Source organism: Python bivittatus, unplaced genomic scaffold (genome assembly GCF_059951505.1).
Source record: "Python bivittatus isolate LINGU-HERP-01145 unplaced genomic scaffold, Pbiv_v1 ctg000330_np1212, whole genome shotgun sequence".
Classification (NCBI taxonomy): Eukaryota; Metazoa; Chordata; class Lepidosauria; order Squamata; family Pythonidae; genus Python; species Python bivittatus.
Genome location: NW_028277058.1, coordinates 61,878,003 through 61,905,777, shown reverse-complemented (window position 1 = coordinate 61,905,777; position 27,775 = coordinate 61,878,003). Strand labels below are relative to the sequence as shown.

The window sequence follows — 27,775 nt, the reverse complement described above, 5'->3', positions numbered from 1 at the left end:
AATTTGAATCCAGACCCGCTCTGGTTTTCCTTGAATTGCGACTCGCTGGATTAAGGGATACAATTTTCCCATTAAGAATTGTGGCTCTCAGAGAGAGGGGAGAATGCCATAGGCAAAGTTGCCCGTAAAAGAAACCCTTTAGAAAACTCTCACTTCTCATTCCAACGTTGATATACTGATGGGGGGAAAAACCCTTCTTTCTACTCTCAATTCAGATGTCTTTGTCTGTGGGGGATACAACGGAGAAGTCATCTTAGGAGATATATGGAAACTGAACCTGCAGACCTTTCAGTGGGTGAAGCTCCCAGCAGCGATGCCTGAGCCGGTGTATTTCCACTGTGCTGCTGTGACTCCGGTAAGAGGTTGTAAAATCCCTTTCCCTAGTGAGCCCGATGCCATTTCCCACCTAAAAACTCAGCAGAGGCTGGGCAGAAGAAGTGGGAAGCAGAGAGAGGGATGTTAGTTCACCAGACTCCTGTGAGCTCATCAGGGTGGGTGGAGGCGTCAGAGGAGACAAGATGCTGGTCGTGACTGTGCAGCTGATGCCCTGCCCTTGTTTAAATGTGTTGCACGTGCGGTGTGCGCAGAGGGGGTGAGGGCTAATTCGCATCTTGACTCTGACGCTCCCCCCACCCCTGCAGATGCCCCTGGAGCCCACCCCACCCTGCTGAGCTGCCATTTGCACCAGAATACATCCCATCCTCCCTCCCCAAAACCATGAACTAACATCACATCCATGGTTAGTAGATTCTTAGTAAATTGGGAAATGTTGTAGACATCTCTGTCCAGATTCCAGCAAGCCGTTTGACAGGGTACCCTGTGACATTCTGATTAGCCAGCTGGTTAAGTATGGAGTGGGTGGTGTGGTTATTCGATTAACAGCTGACTTGGAAATCATATTCAAGAAGTGTTCATCAATGGTTCATCATCAAACTAGAGGGAGTTTAGGGTAGCACAGTGTTCTGTCCTGGGCTCTGTACTCTTCAGTGCTCTTATTCGTGACTTTGATGATGGAGAGAACCATCATTACCTTTGCAGATGACACAAAGTTGGGTGGGGTAGGTAATGCTCTAGAAGAGGGTTTCCCAAAGAATGACCCAAGTGTGGGTGGGTGTGCACCCAATCCAGGAAGGGGCAGTTGGTGCACCAAATGGATTTGCTCAGAGGCCCTCTCAGCCATGGCTGCCACCTGCTCAAGCAGGAGAGGTGAGGCCAGGAAGACCCTCAAATGGGAACTGCTACCCCATTCAGAACTAAAGTCCCTAGGAATGGGAGATCCATGAACCTTCAGGCCTGCACTCCACGCCATGTAGACCCTCGGAGCCTCCAGACCTGGGCAGCTGATAAAAATGCAGAATACCAAATAAGTAAAAATTTAAAAATCTGGGGCAGCCATTAATAAGCAGTTAAAAGCCTGTCAAAGAGTTGTGGCTCTACAGATTTTCCAAAGGCAGAAGGAGTTTGAATTCTGTGACTCTGGAAACGGGCCACCCAAAGATAGCTGGGGTCCTTACTCCCCAGGCAATGCGTGGGGTGCTTTGCAGCCCTTCCTCCTTCCCCACTTCTGGCTTGCTGCCAGAAGGTGTCAGGCAGTGCGTTGGAAGCTGCCTTGCTGGGAAGAGGCCGGTCTTGCTTCCTGGGGGCCTTGCGAGACGCAGCTCTCCCAGCAGCGGTCCCTTGTTGTTTCTGATGCTCCACAGGCAGGCTGCATGTACGTCCATGGAGGAGTGGTGGACATTCACCGAAACAGACGGACTGGCTCTCTCTTTAAGATGTGGCTTGTCGTGCCCAGCCTCCTGGAACTGTCTTGGGAGAAGCTCCTGGTTTTCTTCCCTCACCTAGCAAACCTCAGCAGATCGCAGCTTTTGCACCTCGGACTGACGCAGGGACTCATTGAGCGTTTGAAATGAACTTCCTGCTCGCTGGCGCTAATTTAAAAAGTGGCCCCCCTCGCCCTTCTCTGTCGCTCGTTCTCTTTTTTCTCTGTATTTATGGTCCTGTGGCGGACACTGCTAAGGAGGCAGAAAGCCCTGCTCTAAAGCCTTACTCTGCAAAGTACTTCAGATGCCTTTCCTGTTATTTTTTTTATTTTAAAATTTATTAAACTCTGCTTTTTTTAATTTATGGAGACCTATAAATACATCATGAACGAAAGCTGCTGTTGCTGAAATAATTTGTACTGGTTCTGCCACACGCTTGTAGTCTCGCCAGGCGAGGATCCGGTCGCTGCCTTCCCACTTCTGGCCTCTACTTCCTCTCTGGTAAGAGGTGCTGCTCCGCATCGACAGCGCTCGGCTCCCTCGGCATCCAGCGAGGCTCTTGTCCTGCTCCCTGCTGGGCCTCTGTGAGGGGATTAGAGCAACCCAGCGCCGCCTTGTCCTTGGTTTGTGATCCTTTTTCAGGTGCTGCAGCAGGCAAAAACAGGCTGCCCCTTGCAGCTGTCTAAAATGGGTCACTTGTTGCCCTTTCATGCTGAAATACCCCGTGTGAGTTGTGTTTACATGCGGCTGCCGGCTGACTTCAGCAGAGTTGCCTGACCCAGAAAGGTCAATGCTGAGTTGCCATTCCTATTTACATCCAACACAAGAAGAGTTATTAGGAAAAGAACCATGAAGATAAGCTGTTTTTTTCCTGTTGCAAGTGTGTTTGTGTGTGTAACGGGGGGGGGGGATCCAAGTTCAGTGCTGCAGCTGTATTGGCAACTAATTTTTCTTCTGCTGTTCTTACCACTGGCCTTTTGAGTTCTTGCTTTCAGACTTTTTTTTTCCTTCAAATTTTGAAATCCTGTTCCACTTGGATGGGGATCTTCCCTCAAAGAGGCTTTTTGTTAGTCAGTCCTTCATTCCCAAGAAAGGCCATGCTATAGCTGGTTTGTCTCTTGTGCATGAGCAAAATCCTCTATATTTTGCTGTGAACAGTATTTGCCTTTTTAAAAAATGCTGGAAAAAGAAACCATGTCTGTGTCTTAATTGTTGTTCTGAATGTTTGTGGAAACTGATTCTGTAAAATGTTACCCCTGATTTGGCATCAAACCATAGCTTGAGAAATGAGGGTCCTGATTTTGTTTCTTTTAATGTGCTTGGAAGCCTGCTGATGGTCGTTGTTCACTGTTGTCTTTGAGACTGGAGCGCTGCAACTCTTTCTGCAACCAGCGAGCGTGGGGGAAGGGGCGCTCGGTGCTCCCAGTACGTGGCTTGGCTCTGAGCAGGGTCAAGCACCGCATGGACCGTGATCCGGCAGACCTGTCCCTTGCCCTCGATATGCAAAGGCAGCTCTTGATCCTGACTCGCAACCCCAGTTTGTTGACAAGTTTAAATCCATTGGCCTATTAGCAGAGAATTGTTTGCTCTAAACATACGCAGGGGGAAGATGGAAAAGAGGTACCCTGCCTCCGTGTCCTCCAGCCTGTCATGGCTGAAGGAAGCCCTCAGCACCGTGCATTGGCCTTGCAGAGGTTCTGTTTGCATGTCTGCATCTCTTCCTTGCTGTTCCTGAAAGAAACTTGCGGGGCGGGGGAGTTATTCCAGTTGGCACTGACTTACCAGATTTAGAGAGTCATTGTTCTTCTGCCTTTGTTGTCTCCTTTAAAAGCATAAAGAACTTTGTGGTTGTGGGAAGTACCTTTTGTCTATATAATCCCTTTACTGCTGGAAGAAGCCCTCAAGCCCCAAGACTGTAAAATGGGGGGAAAGATAGCTGGCTGTGGGTGGGGGAAGCAGAGGTTGAAACAGACCCCATTTGGGAGCAGGAGAGGAAGTCAGGTGGCAGCCACATCCAAGGAGGGATTTCCCTCCTTCTATTGAAAAGATGCACGAACTGCCTTTTTCCCTCGCAGGTTGAAAGCCCTTTCAGTGATTTTGACTTGTAGAAAAGGGGGGGGGGTTGGTTCATTTTTTGCAGCTCTTCCTTTTTAGGATGAATGATTAGAGCGAGGCTGGCTTTCTTTTTCCACAGCTTCCCCTCTTTTTTCCTAAAAGTGACAGAAACAAACTTGTGAAACAGTGATTTTTTTTTTTTTCCAGTAGCCAGGGTTCCTTCTGCTGACAAAATGACAGAATTGTTTTTTTTTTTTAAAAGGCACATTGCAGTACTTTAAAGATAAACACTTTTATTATAGCATAAACTTTTTGAGACTGTGTAATAAATTGGACTTTGTGGAAAAAATAAAGTCAACTGATACAGCCCCCCGCCCCCGCCTCGGCAAAGACTTGGGCCATGTAGGAGGCAGGGAGACTTTGTGCAGCTCATCCCAGAAGGAAGCAACCAGCATATCCTCCTTGCAACAGGCTGTAAGATAAATTAAGGATGTAGATAAATTTCATTTCTGTGGCCCCAAATGGGCCAGCTCCATTTATGTAGCGGAGTCCTAGACAGAGGCTTAATTTCTGCTGATCTGCCTATCTGGCTCACCAGTCAGCGATTTTGACTTAGGCCAGGAGGTCCGTGAGTTTGAACAGGCCAGAGCAGTTGTGGAGTCTGATGTGATGGCCTCGGGTGGGATTCCCTTTGAAACCGCAAGAGTTGGAGCAAAGCCCAAGGAAGGCAGAAGAGGCTTTGTCAAAAGTTGAAAGGTTTCTCCCCCCGCCAGGTGTGCCGGGGCCTTGCTACCACAGGGAATGGCAACCAGCACTTGGGGAAGAACTGCTTAATTTTGCATACAGCTGTCCTCAAGCCACTCTTAGTTCATTCTGTAGTAACTGAACAGAGAGGCTTTGGGTGTGTTTTGTATACTGCCCCTCTGATTCCAGTTCTTCACCCCACCCTCTCTCCCCATAACGCCATCCTTATTCCAACTGGCCCAAAGGCCAACTCCCAGTACGGGTGAATTAAGAGCTACCGCAACCGTACTGCCTGGGAACTAGTTCAGAATATCAACTGCTCCCTGTCTCTCATTTAAATGTCATTTGTTATCTGTCTTCTTGGCACTTGACTGAATAGGCAAGTGATGCCTTTCCCTCGCCTTCTTTTAAGCCCTTATCGTTTGGGTTGGTTTTATCTTGAACCGTGGACCAGCCATCTACTGTATTGTTTTATTATAACTGCATAATTCACTGTTCTGCCTTACTGTGTTTTTTTTGAGTTCTGTGAATCCCTTACACCATTGTGAATTTGTTTTCCATGAACACTGTAGAATAAGTATCAATGCTCTGCAGTCTCAACCAACAGCGGTTTCACAGAAGAACTGGATGCCCGCCCTTCTTTTCTCGCTGTTGGTCCAGGATTCTGCACAAAGGCCTACTCCAAATGCATGATAATGTGCCCTCACTGCAGACACAGCAAGAAAGCGGCTGGCTTTGAAATAAGTAAATCTGCAACTTTGGAAACATGGAAGAGGGAAAAGGCAAGGAACATTCAGCGGATGCCCTTCTCGAAACAAGCAAAAGCTTTGGAAAGCAGGTGATCTGGGAAATATTCGGCCCACCGCTTTCAAGGTTAAATGTACTGGCAGGGACCCTCTGACAGGACGCTCAATCAACTAATAACGGAGATGCCACTGCCTTTGCGGGAAAGAAACGCTGGCTAAAACAAATGTTGTAAAATGCAATTCCTATGTCTCCACCTCTCCTTCTGTGTCAAGTAGTTACTATCACATCCATAACTGATGTTGAATAAAACAGAGGTTAATAGAAGAATCATTTACAGCCACAATAATTTAACCTGGCCTTCTCGTACCAGGTACACGGGAACTATGACTCCCAGGGCTTCTAGTCTGATGGGAACTGTAGTCTCAGACTGGAGAAAGCTGAGCTCTTGTGCTTCCAGAGTACCATCAAAGCCTCATGTCAGATCCAGGGGAGTGTAAAAGGAACAGGTTCTACTCAGTCCACCTCTGCCTTTGGGCTTCGTAAATTTGACTTGCTGTGTCAAATTTCTTGCTCCTCACGAGGCCTGTCACATCCTCGGCACCCAGAATCTCCAGCCAATTTAAGCTTCGAGGAGTGTGTCCCAAGCAAATACGCCATTAGCCTTAGTGACTTAGAAGGCTGGGAAATGCAGCCTGCAGCATGAGTTCCCCAACATGCTTGAGGGCTTTGGTTCGCTTTTCTCTTTAAGGGCAGAAGAGGTACTGTGGTTCTGGGCAACATATGTAGGATCTCTCCAATCCACAGATTATCCTTCAAGCACACCTGGCAAGAGGAGCCAAAGAGCCATAAACCTGGCTGGCTGGCCCGCCCATGGGAGTCCTTTTTTCTGCCTCTAACAGAAGCTGGTTTACAAGCCGGGGGGTGGGGGGTGGGCAGGAGATGCCAGTTCCACAGCTGCCTCTTAGGAGCCAATATTCTCCCATGATGGGTACTGAAACAAAATACATCTTCACCAGTGCACCATGAAGAATATGTTCAAAATTGGCTTCCTTTATTTTGTGCTCCATCTCAAGATCAGTGGCAGCTCGACTCGGAGGCGTGTTTGTCTGCAGCAGGAGCTGCGCGGCAAAAGCATGAGGTAGCTGCGAGGAGGAGATGAAACAGAGCATGTCCCTACCCAGTCTTAAAAATTGCCAGCGTTCTTTCGTCCATAGGAGTCATCTTCAGCACAACCTCTTCCGCCCCAAAACTTCCTTCGCTGGTCATCAAGAGTTGGCCACCACCTTCTGCAGCTCCCACCCCAATCTCTGTAGGGCTTTATGCTGCAAGGACACCGAGAGGCCCATTAGCTGGAAGTGTCAATGGCTGCCTTGGGACATAAATATGAAAGGAAGATAAAGTCTGTCTTGAGCACTTCCCTACGAGACAGTCGTTTCTTGGAAAGAAGCCCTCGGGGGAAGCTACTGCCTTTCCAGGAGGCAGGAATATGGAGCCCAGCGGAGTGAGAGTTCAGCAGCCGGCAGGAGAAGGAGCAAAATAATAAACAGCCAGGAGGATAAAATAGACCATCACCAGCACAGTGCCTGGGAGGGAGAGAGAGAACAATGTGGACAGTTAGAGGAGGTAGCAGTCCCCCAGTTGGGTTGGGGGCAGGATGGCAGCCCTAACAACACTCAGATTGGTGAAATATCATCAACCGCACAAGAGTAGGCAACCGGTGGTCTTCCCGAGGCTGCCGGTCTCCAACTCGTGGCCTCCCTCCCCACCAATAAGACTGGCAGGAAGTGCTGGGAATTGTTGACTAGGAAGACTCGAGATCCATCCCCACAATTTATAAGGCAATGGCCCCTATTAATAGTTTTTACATTTCGTTCCCTCCTAGCCCCATTGTGGGCATGTCCTCTTCTCACAAAATGCATTCATGCTCCTCAACTGCCTACGCTTACCAAAGTGAAAGAATTGGTATGGTGTGAAGGTGAAAATGCTGGGCTGGCACCAAGGAGAGCCAGGTTCTAGTCCGTCCTCAGCCATGGACATTCACCGGGTGACTTTGGATTAGTCATTCTCAGCCCGAGCTATCTCACAGGACTTTTATCACAGCTTTGTGCTATAATAAGGATCTTAGTTTTTAAGGGGCCACCATATCTTTTAACTAAGAGTTCCATCTGAGCACATCAGGAACCTATCCAGGTCACTTTCCAGGAGCTGGTGATCTTCTGAACTGGGCTGCCCCAAGCAATCAATGTCTGACCCTTTCTGGAAAAGTTTTTACCTTGGAAGTAGTCACACTTGCCGTCCATAAAGATGTAATTCATGAGGACCACACTGAACATGCTAGCGTAGACGTGGAGGTCACTGAAGACCAGGATGAAGTCTGTTGGCTGCCAAAAAGAAAAGGAATGAGTCAGTCTACAACAAGCCCCAAAGACTGATGGCTGAAATCCAAGGGCCGCTAGATGCCTGGATTTTTTCTCTCTGGAAAACCAAATTCCAACCAGAAATGAGAGCTCCTTTGTTACAGCTGGGGAGAGGTAATTTCAGAGGGGCATGAGAAGGTAATGCTAGCCCAGGATTAAGCAGGTGGGGGCTTCCAGATGTTCTGAACTACAACTCCAGCAGATCCCCCGCTGTATGAATTGGGCTTGATGGGAATTGAAGTGCAAAACATTGTGAGAATAGCCATCTCTGCCTTAGATCGTCACATGTCACCAATCGTGGTGGGACTCCTGGCTAGAAATAGGGCAGAGGGCAGCCAAAGGTTGCAAGGCCCAGTGGCAGCTTTGCCAGAAGGAGCAAAGTTCTTGGGATTCCCCACCGAAAGAGAGCATTTACTTCTCTTAGGAGGTGCTTGTTTCCCAGGCACGTGATTTGGAGACTAAGAATTCACGCTAACGGGAGTTTCAAGCTCTTCTAGCTAAATTTATTTGCCTTCGGACTCAGACCACTCATTGGCTGGCGCTCATACTACAAGCTGAACCTCAAACCTGAGTTAACAGACCACCACCATGTTTGCATAACACGGTACAGCCACATAAAGGCACTCTTAGGGCAGAGCAAGCATGCTAAGACAACAGCAGAGTGCCCACAGCTGGACCCCAACAGCAATTTAGCCCCACCTAGCACATCTTACGAGCCCCATCCCTGGTAATTTCCTACGAATCTTCTCACAAATGATCACTCACTCACATGACCTTAATTGTCTGTAGCCACTGAGGGCATTTTTTTTCTTCTGAGAAAGGCAGGCTACGGAAAGCAGAAGTGTGGCAAGATAAAGATGGAGGCAAGGAGACCGGAATGGAGATCACTGTTACCAATGACGTGAAAGGAAAAGGAGCCCTCTGCTTCTGAGAAAAGGACCCGTTTGTGCTCAGCAGCTCATCGTGATGGCTGCAGGGCAGCCCTCCCGCATCTTGTCACCCTCCAAGAGGTCTGGAATAGCAGTTCCCAAAATTTCCCAGCCAGTAAGGGGTTGCTAGGGATTCTGGGAGCCGCCATCCCAATCCATCTGCATGGTGTCCCGTTGGAGACCCACATTGCGAGGCAGTTGGCTCCTTTTTGCTTATGGCGGAGCAGAGACACAGACTGAGAACAAGAAGGACGGGTCGTGTTTCAAGGAACCGGGGGCAGGAAAGGCCTCTCTGTGAAAGACAGAGGATCTGTCTGCAGGTTCTCCCCCAGCTACTTACGTAAAACACGGTGAAAAGCACCAGGATGGGTATTTGCAGCATGCAGACCTGGACGGCAATGCAGTTCCCAATCTCAATGCTGCGAAAGAAAGGAGATGGGAGAGGCACAGCTCAGAAACGTTGGATGTATTTGCTTCCCATAACCCACTGCCATCTGAAACCCCGCCTGGGCAGGGGCATCCCCCAGCTGGATTTGTACACTTCCAGTTTCCAACGATTTCAAGCTTTTTCAGTATTTAGTGTTTTTATGTGACATGCATTTATAGCTATGGGTAGCATAAGGCCTATTTTCCCCATAAAAGGAACCTTATGAGGTAGGTTGGGCTGAGAGCGAGTGACAGGCCCGAAGTCACCAAGGGAGCTACTGTGGCTCATGCGGGACTTGAACCTCAGTCCCACCACTTCTACTTCTGGGAGTTGAAGTCCACGCATCTTAAAGTTGCCAAGGTTGAGAAACGCTGATTGACCCCAGTGCCAAGAGACAGAAGAGATTCAAAGCCAGAATGCTCTTCAAGGGGGACTTCACAACAGCCCTTCTCAGAGAGGCAGCCCTGCAGAAGGACCCACCTACCTGAGGCTGAGATTGTTCTGCAAGGCAAACTGGATTCCGTTGATCAGCTCCGGGATTTCCGGCACCATGGCCAGCACAGTCACGCCAATGAAGTACTGGAAGACAGGGCGAGAATTCAAGGTTAGATCCATCCAACCAGGATCAACCACCACCACTCACCGAAGGGCTGGACAAGGCAGGGGTTTTCAGCACACTGAAGACCACAATTTTCCAGGTGACAGGGAACAGTAATAAGTTAACCATTTATAGTGAGCCGATGATAGCCTGAGCTTCTTCATTAAAGACTCCTTTGCCATCCCTGCCTTATTTCTCTCCTGTCTGGCTCCCTCCCTCCCTCCAAGTGTGGATCCTTGGGTGGGTAACAGCGCTCTCCAGAAATCCAAAGGGTTCTTGTTTCCGGAGTTGGCTGCCTCGCGAGACCTGTCATCTTCTCTGCTCGCTGCTCCCCCAGGAGCAATCTGCGAACTGCAGCCCCTCTCCTGGCTTCACCCTGAACTGCTGGCAAGAGGAACACTGCAGGATTAGCAAGATAATTTTCTCCCACCTTCAGGATAGGAGGAAAGCCCATCAGTTGAGCTTAGTGCTAAAACTGTCAGCAGTAGGGCCTGAAGATACTCCGGCTGGTCACAGACCACACCTGGACTTTCAAGAGAGGAAAATCCCCCACTGTTTACACGACATTTCTCTAGTGTTTCACCCCTTTTAGCCTGCTGCAGAATTCTTCCTCTTACTTGCCCCCCAGAAAGTCAACCCATGAACCTCTGTGGCCAAGGGCAGGGGACTCATTGCCCACAGTAAAACACCTTCATAACGACACCACGCTGCTGAGTAGAAAAGGACCTCTCCCATATCTATTTGACTGGAAATGAGGATTTCCCACTAACCGTGGTGCTGCTCTCCCACCAGTTTGGCTCCTTTCTGAATAAGCCAGCTCAGAGTCTTGGCACCAAGGACAGGACCTCTCCCTCCTTACCTGAGAGACCGGGGAGTTGTTCAGAATGGGGCTGATATGCTCGGTGGCGAGATCGGCACAGGCAGACATACCAAGGGTGGCCACCAGAAGAATGACCATGGCTCTCCAGCGGGACCAGTGGACCACTGCACTGTGATGGTGACCGGGCACTGCAGAAAAACCAAAGAGGGGTCCCTGAGCACGGCTCAGTTGCAGCTTCGCTCACCTCCGGCTCGACATGTATCCCACGTGTCAAAGAAAAGATTACAAATAAACAGCACCCCTGAAAGTATATTTCTACCGTGAGCTCAAGAGGTCTGTGGGGACCCATCTCATTTCTTTTCCATGTAGAACCCTGTTTACTTTGGGAGCTGGATTAAAAAGCTTTCCCGGAAAAGAATATTAATACCAACTGAGATAAGCAGATATTGTATGTCAGGAATTCAATCTTCTTTGTGCAACCTGGTTCTGCACAGATGAGAAGCCTGGATAGGTGTCAGCCACAAACCAGGACTTCTCAGATTGTGGACCAAGACCCCCTGGGAAGGGTCATAAGCAATGGGGGGGGTGGTCCACAGTTTTGTTTTGTTTTTTAGAGCAGGTATGCGCAGGCAAAGTGGGGGCACCACCAAAACTCACCCTGAGCTTCACTCCCCACTTTGCCTGCAACTGAGATTCCAGACAATTCGAGAAAACTGTGATATAGATATATATGGGAATGTAGTTATTAAAAGCAAGGGGTACATCTATTTCTCACCCAATCCTAATCCCAATGAAATATTAAGGTTTTTTTACAGGCTACCTCACACAAATCATTAATCCCTTTGGGGTCCCGGCATCTACGCCCCCCAGGAAGATGCAGAACCTTTTGTTTTGCCTCGAGGGCCACACAGCATTGTCTCTGGACCATCATCAGAAAGAATGGTGAGAGCAGGATGAAGATGCGAGGGTGGGAGCCAAATAAAAAGCAGTTGATTCAATTTAACTTAAAATGAGCACCAAGTTAAGTTAATCGGATGACCAGGAGCAGGAATCTTTTTAGGTGTATCTGGGGTGCTGACTGCCCGTGGGCACACTCCCCAAATGGCTGCCGTGGAAGGCATGGCCACTCACCAAAGGCCCATGTAACGTAAAGTGAACCTCCAACGGCCCCCACAGCTTTCAGAGGACCCAAGTGGCCCTGGGGTCGCAGGCTCAAAGCCAGCATCTACATGCCCTGCTCTTCCACCCGGGGCGAACCAAGACCAAGACAACTTACTGTGGCAGCCGCTGATGTGGATGTCGTAGATGTGGGAGTGCGTCTTCAAGGTGAAGATGAGCCCGATGAGATACGCCGCTGGGAGCAGCAATGACACCGTGTACACCAGGGGTCTGCCATGTACAAAGCTACATCTTACCCTGGGAATGTCCTCCAGGCCAGAAAAGGTTTGAAGCAACTGGAGAATCAACTTCCTGATTGGGGGCTCTCTGGATGGGCTGGGACTACCGCTCCCATATGCCTTGACAGCTGGGATTTGGTAATTGTAATCCCACCCCACCCACAGAGCCCCCCCTTTGGGGAAGGTGGGCTCAGGCAGAATATCGGATATGGCTTAGACAATTAATCTGTTGGCCAGGGCTGTCCATCCCAGCAGTGATGATTTCTCCTGATCCCTAGGAGAAGTCTTTCAAAGGACAATTCAAATCCAGACTTTCTATGTTCTCCTGCCGGTTTAGCTCCTTCCTGAATCTCAAATGATTCCCAGATCTGAAATGGGGCCACTGAATCAGATGCTGGCCAATTCACACACACAGAGGGTAGCAGGAAGTCCACAAGAGGCTGGATGGACCAAGAGTTATGGCTCCCTCCATTTCTCCAGTGACCAGAAGCACTTAAAACTCAGGGCTGTCCTGTTCCCACAACATGCTTAACTGGTCAGTGGGAATGGGGAGCTGGTCGGTTGTGGGAACATCCAAAAGGGATTCCTTGATCCAGTCAACTGGCCCCAAAAGAGATTAGATTTACCCAACCACCAGAGTCTTGCCCTTAAACAAACTACACCAGTCACCTGTGTAGTCAATCATCTGTCCTGCCTTGCCTGTCTAGTCCTCCCAGCAATAGAGCTGGAAAGAAAGAGTGGCTGAAAAAGCCAAGTCTCCCTTGCAAAACTCAGCCAGCAGAGAATACACTTCTCAAGTACTGATTGACTGCAGCAGCTAAGCCATGCCTCCTGCTCTCCACCCAGCCAATGGGGAAGGAACCTGTGAAATAATGAGGTCTTGCCAGACTCTCTTGGCACTGCCAGGTGCTCCTCAAAAAAAAAAAGTGGGGAGTGGGGAGTCTATTCCCATGAGCAACATCTGATCTAAACAGCGTGACTGTGTGCTGCCAGAAGCACCAATAAGGAGATCTGATGGGTTAGTAGCTAAGTGTGTTGTGAGAACAGGGTCACAGAGGACAAAGAAGTCCCCAGCTCCTCTGACCAACTTTGAAAGGGATGAACATGACAACTTCCTTCCCACGGTGTCCCAGCAAGAGGTACTCACTCAATATGGCTGTAGTAGAGAGTCCCATTGTTCTCCATCTACCAAGACAGAAGTTAAGTGTCAGAGATGCCTAGTCAAGACCCGTGCATTCTGAACAAAGGAAGCCCAGATCCTTTGATTGTCAGAACAATCCAACAAGCCAGATACGTCTAAGCTGACCTGTGCCAACCTAAGACCCCCAACCTAAGACCCTCGGGTGTGTTTGGACTACAACTCCAAGCCCATCTGGGAAGCTGCCGTCCCAACACAGTTGGGGAGGGGAGGAGGTGACAAGGCTGAACCTGGCTTTTGCTCATCCATTTTAATCTGGTGCTGAAAGAAGACCGTTGGAGGAATTGCTTGCTGTGATGTGTCGTTGAAGCCCAGATTGGAGGGTCATGCTCACCAAATCGAAGTGACAGTTCTGGCAGACGTAGTGCCCAGGCAGCTCATGGGTAAAATTCTGGCATTCCCCACAGATCAGTCTTCCATAGACTTTGGAGAAGAGAGTTGGAGCAAAGACACCTGGCAGGTAAAGGAATGTGGGGGGAGTGTTCACATGTTATGCCACAATCAAGGGCAAAACCATCCAGGCATTGGCTAATCGGCACAGCCCTGAGAATCATCACACAATGTTCTGGATCCAGCTTCCTTGTTTATGTTATGGGCAAAAAACTCAGCAAGTTTCTTCTTGAATTAAGGAGGGATACACCCTCTCACTTTGCTCAAGTGGGTTACCATCAAGCAGATATACAACTCTTTTCCAAACTCCTTTTGATGTTTGGTAGGGACGAAACGTGCCTGTGACATCACAAGCACTGGCCAACAGAGTCCCATCACAGCCGATCAGTATAGGAGGAACATAGCAAAAGCTGTTTTTTATCCAAGGAAAGTTGTGCCTCTAAATCGCTTTTCCCTCTGATTAAAAGTACCCAAGCCCCCTTCCTTTCCTCTTCTGTGATCTCCATCTGATGGTCTTTCGAGCTGCCTTGAGTTCAATATGCTTTGGACAAGGACTCAAGACAGCTGCCAAGAAGTGGATTAACAGCAGCGGGGTGCAAATCCTTTCAAAATTTGAGATGTTTTGAGTTGGGAACAGCTCTTCTGATCTCCCCAGAAACATCCTGATACTGTCCTGTCTATTCCAGAGTTGTCCCATATCTAATAGCCCCTTTCATCCATCCATCCATCCATCCATCCATCCATCCATCCATCCATCCATCCATCCATCCATCCATCCATCCATCCATCCATCGCATTTCCATTATTATTATTTGTAGTATTTTCAGTTAGGAAAACTGCTTCCAGAATGGCCAGAACCACAGAGAAACACATCTGAACATGTTTTGAGCTCAAAATGTGATGTTTCAGCTCAGCATTTTGAATTTGAAAAGGATTTGGACTTCCCTATCAAAACCTACAATGTTAAAAGGACTTTGGAAGAAGCCACGGAGACACGCAGAGCTTACCTCCCACAGACAAAAACAGAAGGGCAGAGCTGACTCCGGCCGATCGGCTGTTGAATCTTTGTTCTTGATGTCGGATGCCGCCAATCACCATGCAGAGTCCCTTGAAGGCAGAAGGAAGAGCACATTTTATCTCTGCATTAGACTGGGAAGAAACTTGGATTAAGCAGGAAGGATGAGGTTGACCCAACATGGTATCTTCTGCAGGTCCTGAACTACAACTCAGATACTCTCCAGCCAGCAGACTTCCATGAGGATTGGATGAAAGCTTAGTCCAGCTGGCTGGGGAATTCTGGGAGTTGAAGTCCACACATCTTAAAGTTGCTAAGGTTGAGAAACCCTGGTCCAAAAATATGGAAATAGGTAAGAAAGGCTAAGCTAGGAGATTTTCTCTTCTGTAGTGGATCTCTTCTCTTCTACAGCGGATGCAGAACTAGCAGCTACAACTCCTCCCCAGAGCAGTGCTACTCAGCATTTCTTCTCCAAAAGTGTATCCAAAAATATTGGACCAGTTATGTTCCAAGGCCTCTAAAAGCGGGAAGAGTGAGTTTCTGGGATAGTCACAATCTAGATGCGATGCTTGCCATTGTATCTAATTGGAATACTTTTTTTTTTTTTTTTGCTGTAGAGTATTCCATGTTCCAGCAGAATTCCAATCAAATTTGGGCCAATCAAACTCATAAAACCAAGAATGGAATGGAGGCCCCATCAAAAGGCGTTCAAGGCCCAGACTCACCGGGACGAAAAGGACGCAGCCCAAGAGAGTCCCGGTCAGAGCAGACTTGACAATTTCCTCGTAGCACTTGTTCTTCTCGTGAGCCCCCTTGATGAGCGCAGTGATGTAGAACGTGAGCTCCGTGATGGAGCCAAACGTGGCATTCACCACAGCCCCCACCGCAAAGTTGCTTTGTGCTGAGATACTGGAGGAAAAAGAGGAACAGAGTTTCCCACAACCCCATCTTGAGGTGCTGCTTAGGTTCTTCAAGGAAGATAAAAGAGGGAAGAACATGAACAGTTACATCCAGCGTGGACAAAAGACCCTGAGCTTTTGCCCAAAGATGCATTGAAGGGTCAACCTGATATCCAGACCTTTAGCTCTACCGTTAGCTAACCTGATGGCCTTGATCAGCAAAGGACAGTCAATCAACAGAGTTTCCATCCTGGTGCCTTCTAGAGCTGGTGGAGCTCCATCTCTTATCATATTTTATTAACACATGAGTGGGAAGAAGGATTGTCACAGTTCAACACCACTGGAGGGCAACAGATCGAAGGTGACTGCTCTGTCCTTTGCAGACTCCATAGGTCCCGCTAACCTAAAACCCTCACTGCCGTAAGATGTTTAATTACATAGCATGATATGCAGCTTTCATTCTAGCTGGCTTCATGCTTCTGCTAACGTAGGCCTGTTCGTTACCAACGTCTCCATACCATGTGGCAGACTGCCCAGTTCCCATTCACTTTGCCAAATTCATTCTTTGGGCCACGCTGGCTGAGGGATTCCCTTTTAGGACATCTAAGAGCATAAGACTGTTGTGCTCAGAATGGAGGTAGAAGAGCTGTGATGGGACGCAGACAATCCTTAGATCTTCAACCTAGTGGTGTTCACACCTTTGAGTTGTGCCCAGGACAGCAAACAGCAACAGCAGGAGAGACAAGTGCAGTTGTCCTTAATAGCACTTAATAACACTTCCCTACGGGTTGTTCTTGTTTAGTGACCACAATTGGAACCAGCTACTTGGTCATTAAGTGAAGGGGTCGCTAAGTGAACCTGCAACTGTGCTTATGATCTTATATCAGCTTTCCTTTGGTTTACAGACCTGTGAAGGTCGTGAGTGCAAGGATTGGTCATAAAGTTATTTTTTTCATCACTGTCATAATTGCGGTTGCTAAGCAAGGCAGTCGCTAAATGAGGACTACCTGTACTTGGTTGCACAACTGCAATCCACTGGTTTAGCTGTCCTTTATACCAACCCAGCTGCTTCTTGCAAATGGGCTCCAAGCATCATTCCAACCAGTCCCTTTTTCTGTGTCTGTCATCATTTCAATTATCCTTCTGTGCTTTTTTGAACTTGTCTGCCCTTGAGGATATTCCAAACTCTCAGCATTCCCCGCATGGTTAGTGTATTTATGAAAGTGGATAGATGAATAGTGGATGAACAACTTGTTCTGGAGAAGCCAGAGTTCTAGAACACAGGACATTTTCCACACCTCTCCTTTGTACCCATTTTGGAAACCAAGGAAGATGTGAGGAATCTTGATAATGCTAGACTTTTTTTTAAAGAGGATCCCACTTCTTGTGATTAAATGTTCATAAAAAGTTCACCTGGCAATGGCCATGCCAATGTAGTAGGACAGAGGCATGATGGAGAGTAAAGCCAGGGTGAACTTCGTCACAGAGCTGGTGTAGTAGTTGTGTTTATCGGCATAGCCCAAAACAAGAGTCACAATGACCAACGGAAGGAGATCTGAGGGTACATGTTTAAGGAAAATACATCTGTGACTGTACCTTCAGTCTACTATGATGGCAGCGCAGAGCTGACCTGGTTGAGCTTGAAAAACAAAGCAGGGTAGGATTGGGTTAGCATTCAGATGGTAGACCACTAGAAATCCATGGCTGTAGACTAAATTGGGAAGTTGGAAATACATCTCAGAAGAAGGCAACAGCAAGCCATTTTTGTACTGTTGATAAGGCAACTACCTGGAGGTGTCACCAGGTGTTGAGAACTTTCTCTAAGGACCAACAGCAGGTAACAGCCTAGTGCTATTTGGGGTAAATGAGAGAAGGAGAAGAAGGGAAAAACCACAGTGAGGGGGATGGGACCAGGCCAATGACCTTGGGGGAGGTACAAGGAGGTCACAACCGCATACAGACCTTGAGGGCATCTCATTTTTCCTTTGTAACACAAGCAGGTCATGTTATGGACATCAGTCAAAGGGAGGAAAGGCTAATGTCATGCTCAGCGTGCCCCTGAAGGCCCAAGAAGCAGAGCTGGGTGTCATGGGAGAGCCTGCTCCACAGCTGACCCCCACAGCCCCCAGAAGGATACTGACGGCGAAGACATTGATCCCATCTACAGCGTATTTATAGTAATACGCATTGACGGCCCGGAAACAGCAAAGAACCACCTCCGCATCTAAGGGTACTTCAGTCTGGAGCAGAGAGGGCAAAGAGAGAGAGAGAGAACAAACCAGATTATGTTCGTCACGGTATTCTGCGGTTCAAATTTTCTCATCTGGCGCCCTCCAGAGCTGGGAGTCTGCCTGCTGGCTGAAGGTGAAGGGGATTGTAGTCCAAGGCATCGGAAGGGCACCGCATTGGAAAAGGCCCTCTGGGGTCACTAAAGTTCTGGAGTCTCCAACTTAATTTCAGGTTCCCTTATTGCCTTTTTTTGCAAGCAGCCCATGGGGAAAGGAAGATGGACACAGCTTTAGTTGAGTGGCCAACGGCTACATCTGTCGGCAAGGTTGGGGAACCAATTTTGGTCCAACTACAAAACACAAAGAAAAGTGCCAAACATTTTGGGCTCACCTGTTCTTAAGGGCTACAGAAGGACAGCCGCATTTGACCACAGTCCGTGCATGGTTATTGTTTTAAGGAAATGATGAATTTTTGAGCCACTGCCTGTTTATCAGCTTGCCAAACCTGACCTGCCTCATGGGAGACCAGGAACTGCTAGGCTTCCAACCAAGTTGCGTTTCAATGCAGACCCGCCTGGGCCCGCTCGCATCCGAGGCGAGTAGCGCCGGCAGAATTTCGCCCAGGACTCAGCCCTGGAAGGCCCCCATCCCCTTCTGGCTTTCTCACCTTCCGCAGGCGCTGAACATGGACGCACTCCGGTGGCAGGAGCAACACCGTGGTGATGGTGCACGCGCTCATTTTGGCAATGGGGATGAAGAAGACGAGAAGCCAGCAGGTGAAGCAAACCAGGGCGTGGGCCAGGGCCAGGAGGGGGAAGCCGGTCAGGAGCCAGATGTACGTGCTGATGCGTCGCTGGGAAGGATGGAGAAGAGGAAGCCACAGTCAGCAAGGTGGGGCTTCCCCCCCGGGGAGAAACGCACTTTGCAGGAGCAGAGCTTGAAATTGTGGGCGGCTTTCAAACAAGCATTATTCATTTGCTAGAGGCGCCCCTCACCTTTCCTTCAGGAGCACACGGAGGCTTACTTACATCTCCTCACAACAACCCTGTGAGGTAGGCAGGGCTGAGACAGAGACTGGCTCAAAGTCACCCAGGGAGTTCCTCAACTGGGGTCTCCCTCATCCTAGCCCAATTTCTTCCCCATTACACCAAACTGGCTTTCCATGCCCTTCTCCTTTGCTTGATACAATCATACATCTTGACATTTTTTTAAAGATATGAAGTAGAGGTTGTAAACAAGAACAGAATAAGGGGAAGGGCTGGACCTCCAGCTACTAAATCTTGGCTGTTGCTATTGTTTCTTCAGTACTCCCTATCCCTATGCAAACAAAGTTTCTAGTCCTCAAGACTGCAGAGGAAAGCCTGGGAAGATATGGGTCCTATGCCCAGAGGTTGTTCAGTGTGTGCCCCCGCACTGAGACGGCACAGACTGAATTATGGATCCTTCTGCTCTCCAGCTGGAGAAGTATGGACATGCCTACCTTGAACCTGGATCTCCCATCTGGTTGGGATGTGATGGGGGAGATGAGAGGAGGGTATTAGCACTATACCCCCAGAGGCATTTGCTGGGGCTGGAGAATCTCAAGAATTGCCATTCCTATGCATTGGAGACTGCCATGCTGGGGAAGGCTACACTACATTGTTGTAAGCCTGAATATGGCAGCTTATCCCACCAGCCCAGAAAGGAGCCATGAGGATCCTTGGAATGAGCATGGGAGCACTGACCCTTCTTGGAAGGATTCAGAAGAACACCTTCGCTTCTTACCCAGCAGAGCGAAGATGGAGGCAGCCAAGGCCCCCAGCCCTTACCCAGTGAGCCGAGCTGCCCGTCTTGCTCGAGTCCTGCCGGGTGAGCAAGGGGGTTGTCTCCTTCACCTCGTTCACCTCAGTGATGGTGTGGTTCTTGCTGAACTTCATCTGGCAATCTTGACTGTACGTTTTCATCTGGAAGATGGGGAGAAGTACCGATTTGAACCCTCCCTCTGGAATGAGGGCTACCTGATCTGGAGTGGGGGGCTGCCAGATGAAAGCCAACAGCCACTGTTTTCCATACCTCTTTCCTGCCATCTCCAGATCTGGTAGTCATAACATAAACGCATCTTTGAATATACTTGATTCCAGCTTTCCCCAGCCCAGTGTCCTTGCAACTGCAATTCCCAGAACCCCCCATCAGCAGAGATGAAGGTCCTGCTGACTGAGGAATCCTAGGATCTGGGAAAGCCATCCACCAGGTTGGGGAAAGATGCTTCAGCCAGACCAGAATGCTGCCCCCTCCAGGTTGGCATCCCTCTCTGGCTCTTACCTTCTGAATTACTTTCCCGAAAGGCCAGATAAAGTATCCAGCAAGTTTCCAGCACAGCTTTCCTAAAAGAGGGAAGAAAAGTGAAGAGAAAGGCAGGAGAAATTTCTTTTTGGATGGACAGTCAGCATGCGTACAGCCACACGCACCTCCGTATTCCTCTTGCCTCCTGCCCCATGAAGCCCTGACCCCCATTCTCCAGGGATACCTGGCATCAACATCCTCACCATATGGAGTTCCCAGCACGGTGAGGAACATCAGAAGGGAGACCAGGACGTAGAGCAATGAGAGCCACCATCCAAAAAAGAGGAGGTAGAAGAGGTTGCCACATGTCAGCATAGAACCTGGAGAAGACACAACCACAGAGAAAGGCCACAAGTCAACTTTTGACTCCACCTGTCCTTCAAACCTGAGGAGCTTTGACAGTCTTGTTGAATGGAGACCCAATCACATCCTGGAAGGACTGGGTGCATTACACTTTTCGGGAGGAGGGGGGACGCAACCCCACAAAACAGGCAGCTATTACTTTTGTAAAATTAGATCTTCTGTCATGTGAGTGTTGGTCTTTACTCCTACGTTTATGCCAGTGCAGCTTCATAACAACAAGGAGTAGACCTTCCTCTACGGGGTTGGCAATGCAGTGCATGTAATGCCACTGCCTGGAGACCATCAACTTCCATCTTGTCTTCAATAAAACTAAAAGTGGCCAACATTTCACAAGACAACCCAACATTGGGAAATGTCTATATGGGCACCCATGACATTTCTGGAACATCACAACATCTCAGCTCTTTGGCAGCTACCTAAAACTGAAAATAATTCCTTCCAAGCATGATCCTTAACTTGAATGGCTTTCAAAGGGGACTGGAGAAAATCACGGGGGCCAGGTCCAACAAGGGCCATCAGTCTTGAAGACTCTGTGTTACCTTTGGGTTGGGGGCCTCATGCCTCCAAGTACCATTTGAGGGGGAAAATGACAGGAGAAGGATATGATTCTTCCTCCTGCTGGTGAGAATCTAGTGGCATCAGGTTGGCTGCTGTGAGAAATAAAATGATGGATTAAGATGGGCCTTGGCTGATCCAGCAGGGCTGTTCTGATGGTCTAACCCGGGGTTTCTCAACCTTAGCAACTTTAAGATGTGTGGACTTCAACTCCCAGAATTCCCCAGCCAGGCTAACAAACCCTGGTCTAATCCAACAATAGCAGCAGAAGATGGCTTGGGATTTACCGGTGGGGCGTTTGATTATAGTCAAGTCCGAGTAGAGCTCTTTGACAATTTCTGACCGATCCTCCCAAGGCCGAGCTGTGACGTGACTCTTCCATTTCTTAAAGCCAAACTGTATGAAGAAGCACAAAGCTGTATGTTAAGACTACTTTACTAAGGAATCCCTAAAGCAGATTTTTTTCTTACTTTTTGCTCACGTATACCTATGACATTATTCTGGGATGTTGGGTTTTATCCTATTCCACAAATATTACCTAACCTATCCAAGGCTTTTGGTGAGGGAGAACATTTTGTCCTTGTACGGTCTGTTGTTCTTGCCATCTTTTATTTATTTGTATTTGTATTCTTATCATTATTTTAAAACTGGCTATTGTATTTTCCTTGTTTTAGTTGTTGTGAAAAGCCCAGAGTCATTGGGAGTCTGGCAGCCTACAACTTTGATTAATAAATAAAGGGAAATGCATGCTGCCTGGAACCAGAAAACCCATTATTTTTATGCTATTTAAAATTGTGGGGCCTGGAGATGTACAAGCTACATTAAAATAAGTATAGCACAACTTTTGAAAGCAGAAGGAACCTTTAAATAGATGGAAAACGCAAGAACATTGTAAAATTAATTTACCCCTGTTAAAGGCCAGCAGGAATTCAATTATGCGAAGCTTATAGAAAAGTGGTATTATCAATGTTCTGAATTATGTATTTCAGGAAGGCTGCAGACCTGTGTGCGCTCCACGTTAGTTATGATGGTGCTTACGTTTGTCTTTAATGCACTTGTCTTTCTGTCCCAGTGCAGGCTCAGACAGTTCTCCACAAAACAATACTGGGTGGGTATTGCTTAATGGAGCCTTTAAATGGAAAGAAACAAAGGCAGAAGTGGGGGAAGAAGAAGAACAAGCACAAGAGGGTTAAAAACGGAAGACTAATACGTGGATTACCCCGAAATAACTTGTTGGCAAGAGGACAAGTATCCAGTAGAAACCCTGCCTATGAAGACTTGTAAATATGCCTCCATCTTAGAGAAACCTCTTCTTTAAGGAATGCAGCTGTAACAGGTGAACATGAGTTTCCTCTCTAACCAGGATTCAGACTCTGAATTGCCTTGCCAGCTAATCCATGCCTGGATGGGAGACCACCTGGGGAACTTCACAGTGACATCAGAAGCTCTTCCAGGAGAACATGCAGTAATGGCAAAATTAAAAGCATATATTTGCAACAGAAGCCTAACTAAATGTAAGGAAGAATGGTTCCCATACATACTACATACTATGCAGCGAGAGGAATATAAGTATCTGGAGTATGGTTTTTAATAGGAAAAAGAACTGACTAAAGAATTGAAATCAGAGACACACAAAAACAAATTTCAAATGTCTATAAATATTGTACATTAGTCAGAGTATTATACAGGGGAAATTAGAAATTAATATTTATAATAGTTTTAGTATTTTTTTGTATTCTTAAACAACAAATCATTGAGATTTCGGCACTTAGCTCAGAGATTTAAATTCTTACTTACATTGTTAAAACTATTTAATGAACTTAAACATACAGTAACTTAATGTTTTCCATGGTTAATTGCCAATCAAAGGTAGCCTAACTATAATTTTGGTAATTCCTTTGTCCACTTCTGTAATTTGAAATTTGATATTATATTTCCCTACCAAATATTTTTTCTTCTTTTGCTTGTTTGTTTGCTCTGTGTTCTTCTTATAAAAATATCATTATTATTTTTAAAAAGAGAGGCTAGAATATACCACAAATGCAACCTCCCCCCACCCCAAGACTTTTGCCTGCTCCACAGAGTGCAGAGTGAGACGCATTCACCCGTCTCCACCCAGAATTAAAGGAAACATTATTATATGCAGCTGGTTTTTTGGCAGCCATTTCTTAGTCCCTTTCATCCTGACCTGCCTTCCCCTTACCCCCTTTTTAGCAACCAGGGCTGGCGAGCGCAGGTACAGGATCTCCCTTTCCCCAAGTGACCATTGCTAAGATGGCAAACAAGCCCACCTGGCCACCTGCCATCTCCAAACTCCGCTCCATCCTTCCCCAACCCATGGAGACGTTTGCGGGCAAACCTTGTAATTGTTGGAGAGTCTGTGGGCTTCCACCTCGTTCTCCGCCGTCAGCGTCATCTTCAGCAGGCACCCGTCACACGTCTGCACTTCCTCGGAGTGATGCGGGCAGCAGCCCGGGCTGGAAAGCACTAGGTAGAGAGCAGATGGGGGCTGGGGGCTGGAGAAGTATTTTGTCACAAAGAGCCCAGCACCCAATGCTTTTCAGCAAGGAATGGCTGGAAGTTTGCTAAGCCACAGTTTAATCTGTCAGCCTGATCTTTTGGATTTTCACCACACAATCCATAAACTTTTAGGATCAACTATCAGCAGCGAAGGAAGCATCACTCAAGAAATACACTGCAGACTAGCACTTGGTAGAGCGGTCATGAAGGCCTTGGAAAAGATCTTCAGATGCCACGATGGGTCTATACCTACAAAGATCAGAATCGTGCAAGCCGTGGTATTCCCTGCGATACTCCATGGAAGCGAAAATTGGACTTTGGAGAAGCAGGATAGGAAGAGCATTGACTCTTTTGAACTGGAGAAGACTCTGGAGAATACCGTGGACAGCCAAGAAAAGCAAAAGATCATCAACCAAATCAACCCAGAGTTCTCACTCGAGGCCCAAATGACCAGACTCAAATTATCCTACTTCAGACACATTATGCGAAGACCTAAAACTCTAATGCTGGGAAAGGTGGAAGGAAAGAGAAGAAGAGGACGACCAGCAGCCAGGGGGAAGGACTCGGTTACAGCAGTGGTGGGTGCACCGTTGGAAGACCTGAAGGACCAGGCTGGAGACAGATCATCCTGGAGAAAATCCACCTATGTCAGTGTTGTCCAAACTTGGCCACTTTAAGATGAGTGGACTTCAACTCCCAGAATTCCCCAGTCAGCCATGTTGAAGTCCACTCATCTTAAAGTGGCCAAGTTTGGACAACACTGACCTATGTGATTGCTAAAAATCAATACTGACCTGATAGCACATAATTGTCATAATTAGACCATCAACTAATTACAGCACTTGGGTTCACACAACATGCTAGGATGCAAATGTGCATTAGAATATATTTTAATTGTGTTAGTATATTTTGAATTGGGGGCTGCCTAGAGTCCTTTGGGGTTGAGGCCGTCAATACATTTTATACATCAATGAATAAAATATGGTTGTCCAGTTATGACACAGGGTGCTGTGTCAATGTGGCGATTACATAGATCTGGGGGAAGGGGGCACAGCTAGGGCAAATAGGAGAGTCATGGTTACCCCCTCCCATGGCCTCTGAGCACTTCAGAGATGACTGGCAAATAAAATAAGCCAACAGCTGCAACCAGATCAAAAAGGAACAGAAAACATTGAGCACATATGGAGGAGGAGCGAGAGCCATTCACATCAGCGCTGGACTCTCTGAAGGCCTCCTTCTCCCAAACCACCCACCCCCTCCCATCTTCTTGGATGTCCTCACAGAATGGAGAGTTGGAAGGGGTCTTGGAGATCACCTAGTTCAACCCTCTTTTCAAACACCTGCCTCACTGAAACCGAGAAGGTCTCCTCAGCCATTGTACCCTGGACTTGGAGCACCCTCTTGGCAAAGGTGGTCTTCTCCCTCTTCGCTCCACTAGCCTTACACTGGGTGAGGGTTCAAGTCCTAAATGGCTGCATTCTTCCTAACGTGGATTTAACTGCTGTGGTTAATTTTATTTGTAAGGCTAGTTTGCATTATAAAGCTCCCTTGTTTTCATGGCTCTGATACTTTACAGTATGTTACTGTTATCCATCTGTTTTTAAGTGGATACATTACTGTTTTAATTCAGCATTCCCAGCATTTTGGGATATGTGACCCCAACACATCTGGAGGCAGGGGACACATTTTAACTTTTGCTAGCCAGCTCCTTGCTAAGGCAAGACAGGCTATAATATACAGCCTTAAATTGATGTTTTATGTATTTATATATATTTATGGTTTTAATGTTGGGGGGAGATAGGCGGGGGGGAAATGTAGTAAGTAAGTAAGTAAGTAAGTAAGTAAAGAAAGAAGGAAAGAAAGGAAGGAAGGAAGGAAGGAAGGAAGGAAGGAAGGAAGGAAGGAAGGAAGGAAGGAAAGAGAGAGAGAGAGAGAGAGGAAGGGAGGGAGGGAGGGAGGGGGGAGAGAGAGAGAGAGAGAAAGAGAAAGAAAGAAAGAAAGAAAGAAAGAAAGAAAGAAAGAAAGAAAGAAAGAAAGAAAGAAAGAAAGAAAAGTCAGTCAGTCTGTCTGAGGGAAGTAGGAAGATGTAGTGGGTGAAGCTGGGCTTGTTTTTGCCCTTGTTGGACTATCAAAAGTCCAACAAGGACTAGCCAAGGCAGGATCCTCCAGCAGCTGATGGACTCCAATTTCAGGGCCAAGAATCATTAACACTGATGCATACGCATATGCTGGCTGGGTTCACACAATACACTTAAGCTTTACCTCATTTTAACAAAACACCATGCTTTTGCTCAAAGAGTAAGGCAGATTATAGCAACCTGAAGGTCTGTTAACACAGTGGCTGGGTTCCCACCACTCACTCAACCACGAACCTCCCCCTCTGATTTTAGCTACTCTAGCATGTTTTGCAAACCCAGACGATGGACTTGCAGAAAGCTCTCTCTGCCACTTTTACTGAGTCCAGGGCTAGCGTCCCTTGGCCTCCTGATCTCTTCCTTGCTGCCGTATTTCTTTGCAAATAAAAGGAGATCAACAGCCCCGATAGGCACTGTTGACTAAACATGAGAAGCAGGACTTAAATCTGTCTCCTCTTGTGATGCCCCCAAAGGGAGCATCTCTCACAGCTGTGACCCTTTACCTGGCAGTATCCTGGGCGTCAGGATCCCATGGGCTAGGTGGTGGGACTCCGAGTGCATGTCCCCTAGGTCTCCATGGATGTTGTTAATGGCAGCACAGTGTCTGTCGCAGAGAGATCCTCTCCGGTGAGGGTCACTCTTGTATTCCAATTCTTTGGGGAAATCTGAAAAGCAAGAGGGACTGTCAGTCCTAAAGGGTGACCAACGACTCTGTAAGGTGCCCCGTGATTTCTTTCTGAAAGGCAAGTTAAGAGACTAGCACCGCCAACCTTCGGAATTTCACACAGTTCCGCGATTTAGAGAATATGCCTTTGATTGCTTTCACCGTGATCAAAAATAACCCGTGATGCTTCTTGCATGTTGCACGCATTTCCAAGATTCCCAAGGTGCAGTGAGAAATACTGGCACATTTGTCACACAAGATTTAGGTTGAAGTTGATTAAGGAAACACCATCAATCTTTCTCCAATTCAGCTGAACCTGGGTGCTATTACTCGCCTATCTTACAGGGTTGCAGTATGGATCAGAACAACCAAGAAGCTTCAAGTATCCTGAAAACAGGAGTGAGTAGGTCTTTTCAGCTGGGGTGTATCATCATCATCATCATCATCATCATCATCATCTCGGCCCCCCAAAGCCACAGAGGGGGCTGTTCAATTTTCCTCCAGGGCAATCTGGAGTGAGTTATAATACAAGAGGCACATAGCCTTAAGAGACTTCAATGCATCATATTTTGCACCTTCTACTCATTGGGAATGAGTGCACCATCAGAAGACCTGAAGGACCAGATTGAGGACAGATCATCATGGAGAAAATCTATCTACGTGGTCGCTAAGAGTCGACAATGCCTTGATGGCACATGATCAATCCATCATTCTCAACCTCCTCCAAATCACAGCACAAAAACCGGCAGCCATCCTGAAAATGTCTATGTCACGTTGTACAAAACTACGAAATAGAACTGCAAAACCGAAGTGAGCTGCTGAGCCCTGTCCTAAGTGTTACACAAAGACCACAGTGAAGTCTGTGTTAAAAGCAATTGTTCTAGATCAGTGTTTCTCAACCTTGGCCACTTGAAGATGTCTGGACTTCAACTCCCAGAATTCCCCATGCTGGCTGGGGAATTCTGGGAGTTGAAGTCCACACATCTTCAAGTGGTCAAGGTTGAGAAACACTGATCTAGATGAATGAAGGCCTTTCAAGGAAGGATCCCCAAGTCTTCTTTAGCCTGAGACTCCAGCCACCCAAGACAGCTCTTCACAAACCCAATGAAGTCACCACCCGGGAAAAGAAAAGGAGAAAATCCATCATATGATAGTGATGACACACACCACTCCTCCTTTGAGGCTCACGTGATACATGCCAAGGTAAATCAATTGCACAACCACAGCTCTCCCAATTAAGATCAAAACGTTTTGAGGATGTGCACATAAATTGTGCAATTAAGCTGCATTTATTACATTCCCTGGAACAAGAGTGAAAGCAAAAAATAAAAAAAAATTAAAAAGGGAGGACCTGCCCAGGATTTTAATCCTCCCAAAGTTTACGGACACCGAGCATGGATGCCTTATGGATTACCCCCCTTCCCTGGAGGGCAAATCTTGATAGTAACTTGTCAAATATTTAAATTGTTTTTATTCCACCCTTTGATGGTGAAATCCACAAAGGAGGTGTCCACAATAGCAGAAAGTATAAAATAAGAGAGTATGGATAATTTTTAATTACACATATAGAGAGAAAGAGAATGTGCACATTG

The 27,775-nt window shown here is 47.4% G+C and overlaps 2 protein-coding genes across 6 annotated transcripts in view; one reads left to right on the top strand and one right to left on the bottom strand.

Moving 5' to 3' along the window:
- Positions 1–23,183, top strand: part of KLHDC10 (kelch domain containing 10) — a 35,391-nt gene extending 12,208 nt beyond the window's left edge. For 2 of the 3 annotated variants that reach the window (XM_088141455.1, XM_007435982.4), the window contains 2 exons: positions 216–355; positions 1,701–2,952. In XM_088141455.1, coding sequence (XP_087997581.1) covers positions 216–355; positions 1,701–1,910 — 350 coding nt within the window. In that variant the 3' untranslated portion in view covers positions 1,911–2,952. Of the gene's footprint in view, positions 1–215; positions 356–1,700; positions 2,953–21,941 lie in introns of those variants that run through there. The other variant, XM_088141454.1, reaches the window with a different exon arrangement.
- Positions 3,847–27,775, bottom strand: part of LOC103050240 (uncharacterized) — a 33,458-nt gene continuing 9,529 nt past the window's right edge. For 2 of the 3 annotated variants that reach the window (XM_088141453.1, XM_088141452.1), the window contains exons 2-20: positions 26,023–26,184; positions 23,224–23,351; positions 21,152–21,260; positions 20,150–20,266; positions 19,926–19,987; positions 19,433–19,567; positions 18,292–18,477; positions 17,534–17,636; positions 16,810–16,951; positions 15,223–15,406; positions 14,490–14,589; positions 13,427–13,545; positions 13,042–13,079; positions 11,774–11,886; positions 10,537–10,685; positions 9,564–9,658; positions 8,993–9,071; positions 7,579–7,687; positions 3,848–6,889 (exon numbers count right to left, since the gene is read on the bottom strand). In XM_088141453.1, coding sequence (XP_087997579.1) covers positions 6,816–6,889; positions 7,579–7,687; positions 8,993–9,071; positions 9,564–9,658; positions 10,537–10,685; positions 11,774–11,886; positions 13,042–13,079; positions 13,427–13,545; positions 14,490–14,589; positions 15,223–15,406; positions 16,810–16,951; positions 17,534–17,636; positions 18,292–18,477; positions 19,433–19,567; positions 19,926–19,987; positions 20,150–20,266; positions 21,152–21,260; positions 23,224–23,351; positions 26,023–26,080 — 2,100 coding nt within the window. In that variant the 5' untranslated portion in view covers positions 26,081–26,184 and the 3' untranslated portion in view covers positions 3,848–6,815. Of the gene's footprint in view, positions 6,890–7,578; positions 7,688–8,992; positions 9,072–9,563; positions 9,659–10,536; positions 10,686–11,773; positions 11,887–13,041; positions 13,080–13,426; positions 13,546–14,489; positions 14,590–15,222; positions 15,407–16,809; positions 16,952–17,533; positions 17,637–18,291; positions 18,478–19,432; positions 19,568–19,925; positions 19,988–20,149; positions 20,267–21,151; positions 21,261–23,223; positions 23,352–26,022; positions 26,185–27,775 lie in introns of all 3 variants that reach the window. The other variant, XM_088141451.1, reaches the window with a different exon arrangement.